This window comes from Mus caroli, chromosome 5 (assembly GCF_900094665.2).
Source record: "Mus caroli chromosome 5, CAROLI_EIJ_v1.1, whole genome shotgun sequence".
Lineage (NCBI taxonomy): Eukaryota > Metazoa > Chordata > Mammalia > Rodentia > Muridae > Mus > Mus caroli.
In genome coordinates, this window is record NC_034574.1 from 27,421,015 (window position 1) to 27,430,462 (window position 9,448).

A 9,448-nucleotide genomic window follows, 5' to 3' on the forward strand; every position below is an offset into this window, starting at 1 on the left:
CATTGGAAATGGAATTGAAATAAATACCCAATTTAAAAAAAAAAAAAAAAAAAAAGAAGGAAGCCTGGCCTTTGGTTGCTAATCATTTTATTCACCAAGGGCTTGACTGAGATTGCATCCCCAATCACTTAAGAACTAACATACTTCATTTGAAATGTAAGTAAATAAAATATCCAATAAGAAAAAGGAACTCAAAACAAGAATTAATATACTTTTAAAGCTATTAAAAAAAAATGTATCGCTGGGCGTGGTGGCACACGCCTTTAATCCCAGCACTTGGGAAGTAGAAGCAGGCGGATTTCTGAGTTCGAGGCTAGCCTGGTCTACAAAGTGAATTCCAGGACAGCCAGGGCTATATAGAGAAACCCTGTCCCTTAAATAAATAAATAAATAAATAAATAAATAAATAAATAAATAAAATTTAAAAATAAAATAAAATAAATGTATCTAAACTGCACAGAGAAGATTTCTTTCCCTCACCGAAGGCTTGGGGAAGGTTTTAGAACAGAGGTGAGTCGGAAGTGTTCATGAAACCTATCTGCTGGGTAAAGGAGGAGACCAGATTCAGCAACTCCTCCCCACCTCCGACTTTCCCCGTAAGTCAAGGGTCTCCTCTAAAAGTTTCCCACGAGGTAGTGACTGTGATCAAGGTAGATTCGTGAGCTGTTTCTGCCTTTCTGCAACTTTAATTGTGCCTGAGTGCTGAGTAAGCATTTTATGAAGTTGCTGTCTTTGTCCATACTGCATACTATATATAGCACAATCCTAACACATTTCATAATCTACACAGTGAGTTTATAAAACCGGGGGCAGGCCACTGAAACCATTCTGTTAAAGGGCAAGTGTTTGAAGTTGAACACTAAACCAGAGGAGATGCTGCTGTTCTGTTGTCCTAAGATGGCATTACCTGCCCTACCCACAATCCTGATGGAGATCTTAGAATAGGGATCTCCTTGTGGTTTTGATACATGTTCCTTTTGTACTAATATAAAAAAGGCTTCCACACTTTCCAGACCACATTCAGATAGAATCCATTTAAAATTTGATCTTCCTATGTATTTTTTGGGACTCACTGTGAACTTGAATCAAAGAAATGTATTAATTCAGCATGATTCTTCCTGCAACCTTTATCAACCCATTTATTAAGTTATTATTTTAAGTTAACCATAACATCCCAAAATAAGAAAGAAAAATAGTGTGTTCCTCATTACTTAAGAGTATAAATATGTATGTGTGACCAAGAAACTGGTAAAGCAGGTTATATTAATGTATAGAATATACCAAAGACGTCTTTTTTCAGAATGTTGATTTCTGGTCTTTTTGTTGAATGCTTTTTTTTTCTCCCCAACTCATCTTGCAGGAGAAAACTCTTGGGTTTAGTCACCAAGAATCTGCCTTTAAGCCTAATTTTTGACATATGAATTTCCCCATGCTAGAGCCAAAACACCACAACCTAAATATATATTGAATATAGAAAATTTTAGTTAATTTTTGCAGCACCTTCATGTCAAGCAAGGAAAATACACATAGATGAATTTTTCACTATGGTTTCTTCCATGCACTCTTTTGAGTCATAGCCATTGAGATCATTCTTAGCTTTTGTTAAATACATTTGCTATTGTGATACAACCATAGGCTGCTTTACCCAGTGATTTATAGCAGCAATCAAAGCTTTGAGGCCAGAGTTTGAAGTAGATAATAAAAACTTCACTGTTAATCACTAAATTACTTTAGATTTTTGTTTTAATACAAGAACATCAACCATCAAGGAATGAGGAGGAATCTGTGTTCTTATAGTTTTAATTGGCATAAATATCCTAACTAGAATGATTGTGTATTCCATTAACAATAGCCCTTAGGGGAACCCAGAATGGCTGGTTCAGTCCTAAGTGCTGCATCCATCAGCAAGTGTGTAATCACTAGAAAGCTGTGTTAGTCAGAGGCCAGGCACACCTGACATGGTGCTGCTTTCAAAATGTTTTCCTCTTAAATATTATTGACAGTAAAACTGTACCCCTATAGCTATTCTATTAAATGACCTAAAGGTTTACTGTGGAAATAATACAATACCAAACAAAATTATCAAAGTGTTTTGTAATGAATTAATTGCTTTGGAAGCAAATTAATGGCACGATTATTTCAGTCTTTGACACATGGACTAAATGTGTCCTAGAAAGAACAAAGTCTGGAAAAGGCTTTCACTTGCACACATGAGACAGGTGTCCTACCATGAGTTCCCTCTAGGACCTCTTCAAATAACACAATGAAGCCTTTTAAAGCACCAGAAATACATAATGGATGGTGATGCTGACCCAAATTATGTTTAACCTCCAAACTGTATGTGAAAACATGTAATATAAGTCATGGGGGAAACTTTAATGCTATGATGGTATTCTCATACACTTTAACATTTTATGAAAGTATATTATGCGCAAGTAATTTATCTTCAGTACTGTATGTTGTTGTGAAGTGATTATCTTTACTTGGCAGCATTTAAAATCAATTTAAATGCTATGTAAGTCAGAGTGTTCTTATCCTTTCAGAACAATGAATTAACAAGGTCTAGCTTTGAATCTCACTGCTCAGCACATTATCCAGTAAATAGGAAAATAATTTGGGCATAAGATTTAAACTTTCAAGGCTATGATTTTGCTTATCAAAATATTTTTGCTCAACTCAGGTGTTGTAGTTGTGTTTAGTTCTTAGCTATTGTAGGCACAGATACATTTTGAAATTTTACAAAGTATATGGGGATTTTTTGCATTTTAGTTATTTTCATAAAATGCCCATACTAATTTGCTCATGATATATTAGAGTCTCGGTTTCCTGACTGCATATTAAAACATGAACAAGAATGAAATCCTATTTTGATAGTTGTCAGTGCTGTGAATGCCCTTATCTACTATGTCCTTCAGAAGGATCTCAGAGATATTGCTGGTGACTTTAGAGGCTTATGCAGAGAGCTCTCATGTGATGGGCAGCTCAGACTGCTAAGAGATGTATTTTGTTTTGTTTTAAAAGGTGTGTGTGTGTGTGTGTGTGTGTGTGTGTGTGTGTGTCTTTCTGTCTGTCTGTCTGTGTCTGTGTCTGTGTCTGTGTGTCTGTGTCTGTGTCTGTGTCTGTGTGTGTCTCTTCATGTGCACCTATGTAGGCCAGAAGAGGGTGTCAGATGTTATGGAGTTTGTGAGTCACCTGATGTGAGTACTAGGAATCAAACTTAGTTCTGTGAAAGATCAGCAAGTGCCCTTATCCTCTGAGCTATTTCTCCAGTTCAGGGATATGTTTTATAAAAACATTTATATTTATAAATAATGATTTTTACAGTCTATGATGTCCTTTGATTGTAACAAATATAAAAGTAGAGAAGGATTTTCAAATTTTCATAAACAATTTCATTCAGTTAAATTAAGGCTTGAGCCGTTTAGATGATCAGTGTTTTGAAATAGGCAGTTCTTTTCTATGAGACTTGAATCTGAATGCATCTGGATCTCAAGAAAGCTAGCTATTACACACCAAGTGCCCACCGTCTAGAGAGAGAGTGCAGCCAGGCCTGTGGTGGTGGTTTATGCCTGTAAGTCTCTGCACTTAGAATGTGAGCACCACAGGTTTGAGACCAACTTGGGCTACAGAGTGAAAATCTGTTTCAAAGAGACAAAATAAAGAGGTCTAAAAAATAGAGTCCATATGGGCAACCCTCTTGGGGGTGGGGGAGGATGTGGATAGTACGGGCATGGTAGGGTAGAAAATATAAGGGAAAACTAAGGACGTAGAAGGGCATCATGGTTTCATATATACATAGGTCAGTATATGAACCATAAGGTCAAAACAAGAAAAAATAAAGAACTAAAGAAAGGACTCTAACTCCAGTAATACAGAATTTTCCCTGTCTCATGATACCAAGTTTCTCTTTTCTAACTCTATTCAATTTCCCTTCTATGAAGACATAGGCACAAGAGAATGTACTTTCAGTTTCCTTAACTTGTATTTTTTTCCATTTTTATTAGGTATTTATTTACTTCATTTACATTTCAAATGCTATCCCAAAATTCCCCTATATCCTCCCCCCACCCTGCTCCCCTACCCACCCACTCCCACTTCTTGGCCCTGGCCTTCCCCTGTACTGAGGCAGATAAAGTTTGCAAGACCAAGGGGCCTCTCCTCCCAAGGATGGCCGACTAGGCCATCTTCTGCTACATATGCAGCTAGAGACACAAGCTCTGGGGTACTGGTTAGTTCATATTGTTGTTCCCCCTATAGGGTTGCAGATCCCTTCAGCTCCTTGGGTACTTTCTCTAGCTCCTCCATTGGGGGCCCTGTATTCCAACCTATAGATGACTCTGAGCATCCACTTCTGTATTTGCCAGGCACTGGCATAGCCTCACAAGAGACAGCTATACAGGGTCCTTTCAGCAAAATCTTTCTGGCATATGCAATAGTGTCTGCATTTGGTGGCTGATTATGGGATGGATTGAAAAAAAATTATTTGCGCTAGTTTAGCCTGCTAAAGCAGAGGGACCTTCAGTCCCAAGTAGATCAGACTTTCAGTCCAGGCTTCCTTAATAAGTAACTGAGTGACCTTGAGCACGTTGCTTATCAATGTGAGTGGCAGCTGATTCCAAGTGACTTCTGAGGGCCCACAAATAAAGGCTCCCATTATTATTTGACAGTAAAATGAAGGAAAAAAAACAATGAACATGGGCCTTGAAGATTTGGGGGCAAGGGATCAGATGAAGTCAAGGTACACTCACAGCTTCTTTCAAATAGGCTGAGGGTATCATGGGACCATCTGAAGCAAAGGATATGGAAAGGTCAGCCTTTCACATGGATATAGCTTGTAGTCATGAAAAGAATTTGGAGTCCAGCAGGGTGTAGTGGTGAGGGGGTATGAGAAAGTAGTCCTAGAGCATGGCCAGCATTCTTCAGGAGGATTAGTGTACCACTTCTCCTCCTGTTGGCAGGAAGATGGCCATAGTCACTCTCTGGAGACCCAGGGCTGTCCTGAGTGGCCTGACTGAAAGCAGCCTTTCTCCACTCTGCTTTGCTGCTCCAGGACTACCTTCGTCATCTCATACTTCAGTGAAAGTTCAACATCACAGGAAGAACAGATTCAGAGAGGGACTCAAAGAGGGACTCCTTTACTTTGTACTGAATGTTCAGTTGGTCAAGGCCCTATGGCCAAGAAGTCAGGTTAATTGGAAAGAATAGGACAGAGGGAGGGTGTAGAATTTAGGACAGGAGGTGTGGAGGCACTGAGAGCTCATGAAGAGCAACAATAAATTCTAAAATGTTCAGTTCTAAGGAATGACAGGGCCAGACAGACATATTGATCCCAAAGATCCCTTCCTGGAAAAGATAAGCCCAGGAGATTAGTGTAAGCATCGCTAAATAATCTGCCTATGGATTGAAATCAGCCTTTCTCCTATGCCACCAGAATCCAGAGATGCTGTTGTCCTGCATTAATTTCAGGTACATCACTGATGTCTTGACAGAAGAGGATGCATATGGTGAGTTTTGTGTATGCCGTGGGTCTGGCAGTATCCTGGTGCTTACCTAGGAGTACATACAGCAGATGCAGACTCATTGTCTAAAGGAGGGATTTATGCTCTCTGCCCACCCCCCACCACAAGAAATACTGCAGAACAGTCAACTTGGTAAAAAAGAAAGAGGTACGTTGTGGGGAAATGTCCTTCTCTGTGCTATCAGTGCCTACTTTTGAACATCCCTGTCTTCTGGGTTACACATACTCTGTACTTAGTGGCAGACCCTCAGTCATATATGTAAATGTGGGTGAAGAGGCCATCTAATGTAATGTGTTAGAGGGCTCAGTTCAACAACCATTCAAGAAGGTTTTGCTTTGTGTTGCACTGTGGGATAGGGAGCTTTAAAGAGCAGGGTATTCAGCAAATATCCTCATTGTCCAGCTTGATACACCAGGAGGCAGACTTATGGCAGTAAGTAGTAAGAGGGCAACCAGGAAGACAACTAGATATCCTTTGGGAAACAACTTAGTCCCAGATCATTCTAAATCTGAAGTTCTCTGGAGTCTCAAATGTTATAAGATCTGTGTTTTCCAGAAGAACTAATTCTGAGACGTGGCTACCCTGCCTACAATACATCGTGTGCCTTGCTGGGCTATTCAGACAGCACACTGAAACAGGAAAGTTCTTTTTTTTCCCTTGGGTTTTCTTTCTTTTTTTATGAGACATTTTCTTTATTTACATTTCAAATGTTATCTCCTTTCCTGGTTTCCCATCCGAAAACCCCTTATCCCATTCCCCTTCCCCTGCTCACCAACCTACCCACTCCTGATTCCTAGCCCTGGCATTCCCCTACACTGGTGTAGAGCCTTCACATGACCAAAGGCCTCTCCTCCCATTGATGACCAACTAGGCCATCATCTGTTACATATGCAGCTAGAGCCATAAGTCCCATGTGTACTCTTTGGTTGGTGGTTTAGTCCCTGGGAGCTCAAGGGGTGCTGGCTAGCTCATATTGTTGTTCCTCCTATGGGGCTACAAACCCCCTTGGCTCCTTGGGTCCTTTCTCTAGCTCCTTCATTGGGGACCCTGTGCTCAGTCCAATGGATAGCTGTGAGCATCCACTTTTGTATTTGTCAGGCACGAGCAGAGCCTCTCAGGAGAGAGCTATATCAGGCTCCTGTCAGCAAACACTTGTTGGCATCCACAATAGTGTCTGGGTTTGGTGATTGTATATGGGATGGATCCCCAGGTGGGGCACTCTCTGAGTGGTCATTTTTCAGTATCTGCTCCACACTTTGTCTCTGTAACTCCTTCCATGGATATTTTGTTCCCCCTTCTAAGAAGGATCAAAGTATCCACACTTTGGTCTTCCTTCTTCTTGAGTTTCATGTGGTTTGTGAATTGTATCTTGGGTATTCACTGAGAAATACCAAATGGCTGAGAAGCACCTAAAGAAATGTTCAACATCCTTAATCATCAGGGAAATGTAAATCAAAACAATAATGAGATTCTACCTCACACCAGTCAGAATGGCTAAGATTAAAAATTCAGGTGACAGCAGATGCTGGTGAGGATGTGGAGAAAGAGAAACACTCCTCCATTGCTGGTGGGATTGCAATCTGCTATAACCACTCTGGAAATCAGTTTTGCGGTTCCTCAGAAAACTGGACATAGTACTACCTGAGGACCCAGCAATACCTCTCCTGGACATATACCCAGAAGAGGCTCCAACTTGTAATAAGGACACATGCTCCACTATGTTTATAGCAGCTTTATTTATAATAGCCAGAAGCTGGAAACAACCCAGATGTCCCTCAATAGAGGAATGGATACATAAAATGTGGTACATTTACACAATTGAGTACTACTCAGCTATTAAAAACAGTGAATTTATGATATTCTTGGGCAAATGGATGGATGTGGAGGATGTCATCCTGAGTGAGGGAACCGAGTCACATGTAAGCTTTTAAACCTGGCTTTACAGACAGGTCCAAACAGAAGAAACAAGCTAGTTCATGTATATTTCATACCACTATCATCATACTTGGCTCTGACACCAGATAAATGGACACACACACACACCACTCTCCTTGGACAACAATTTAGTTTCCATGGCATAATCTTTTTCACTCTCCAATTGTGCAAGTCCAGTATATCACTTGAGTTTCTGACCTACAGCAGCTAGAACACAGATTTCTACAATCCAAACCACTGAGTTTTATTATTCCCTAGAATAGCTCACAGAACCCTTGATTTGCATTCATCAGTTCATTTTAAAAGATGTAATTTAGGAAGAGCCAGGTAAAGTGGATCCACAGAACAAAGTGTGGAGAGGTGGCAGTATGTAGTTTTCCCTCTCAGCATGCTTCCAGGTACTATAACATGTTCACTAGCCTAATAACAAGTTTCCTGGACTCTGTCCTTCTGGACTTTTACAGAGGAGTCATTGGTAAGCAATTCAACCATCAACCTTTCTCTCTCTAAGTTTCCTGGACTCTGTCCTTCTGGACTTTTACAGAGGAGTCATTGGTAAGCAATTCAACCATCAACCTTTCTCTCTCTAGAAGTTTCAGGGTAGGACTAAAAGTTCCAACCCTTTGCTTATAGCTTGGTCTAATTGTGACCAACAAAGAAGGGACTAATTTTTTAGGGTCAATTTATTGGTATACAAAAATCACTATCACTAAGGAGAGTCTGTGTTTTAGGTGCTATTTGTTAGGAAATAATATGAGAAGGTAGAGTGCAGAAGGGGGCAAATGCCAGAATGTATGTCCTTATAGCACACTGGCTTTCTGGGAGAGTTTTGCTGTTTCCCATTATCTTTTTTACATAATTCTGTATCCAAGGCCACCTTACATGAGAGAAAATAAAGCTATTTATTCACACTGACTGGCTTTGTGAGTTTCAACTTCTGAAGGTGACAGCCTACCTTTGATTCTATACATGTATAGGCATCTAAAACCAGCAAGTCATTTAACCATACTGAGCTTCAATTTTCTTTCTGTGAAGTAGGAACATAATACCCTTTCTCTTAAAAGACACTTTTGAAGATTCAGATAAAGCTCTAAGCGTTCCACAGCTAGCACATGGTCATTTATTATTCTGACCACATTATATATGTTTTATATATATTTATATGTTATATACATTTTTAAACCCAGGGCTAAGCAAACCCTTGAGAACTGATCTGGAACTTTCTCATTCTATTGTATTCACATAGAGCCAAGACAAAGGAGACAGAGAGAACGCTGGCTTCTGCTTCCTACTCTTACATGTGTTAATTCAGTGGATGCCACAGAGAATCCTAGCTTTACAAAGAAGGACATTCATACTGCATCATCCCTTGGAATGTTATGACAGTTTAAAGGAATGTTTCCCACAGAGATAAGGAAAGAAAGCCACTTCACAACTAGAGTGATGCTGTTAGCCAAACTGCTTCTATCTTTAAACAATACATGCTTTGTTCCTCTGGGTTATACTACAACCATAGTGTTTGTGAAACCAAGATAAGAAACTACTGAAGTACTATCAGGTCGGGGGAGCATGGCTCATTGTACCAATATCAAATGAGAGATGCACTCCTTTCCTCACAGCTCTGAGAGATGGCTGGACCAGGTAAGTTATCTATGTAATGGTGGACTTAACTTCCTAACGAACAACACTAAGAGGCTGAATATGTGAAGAGGAGCCAAAGACTAAATCTCATCAGTAATGCCTGAAGCAACTAGTCTAGTTGCTTCAACCTAGACCGGGCATATTCTCTCTAAAGACAAGGTGTGAATCTACTTAGAATTCTAGAATATCACATATGGAAGAGTCTTGCGCGCGTCCGACTCGACCAGCAAGAACGACGCTGCAACAGGATCCTTCTGCACGCGTTTATTGGGAGAGCTTGATTGCAGAGGCGAAAAGACCCCCAGCCCAGCCCTGGTGCTGCTTTATATAGGCCTAGGAGAGGCGTGTCTCAC

The 9,448-nt window shown here is 40.2% G+C and overlaps 1 protein-coding gene across 1 annotated transcript in view; it reads left to right on the forward strand.

Moving 5' to 3' along the window:
* The first annotated feature begins 441 nt into the window (after positions 1–441).
* The window catches only part of Enosf1 (enolase superfamily member 1), a 15,597-nt gene continuing 6,590 nt past the window's right edge, over positions 442–9,448 (forward strand). Inside the window, 6 exon segments of the mRNA XM_021162209.1 lie at positions 442–514; positions 2,875–2,999; positions 5,432–5,504; positions 5,628–5,666; positions 6,075–6,161; positions 9,074–9,095. Of these exon segments, the coding sequence (XP_021017868.1) occupies positions 442–514; positions 2,875–2,999; positions 5,432–5,504; positions 5,628–5,666; positions 6,075–6,161; positions 9,074–9,095 (419 nt within the window).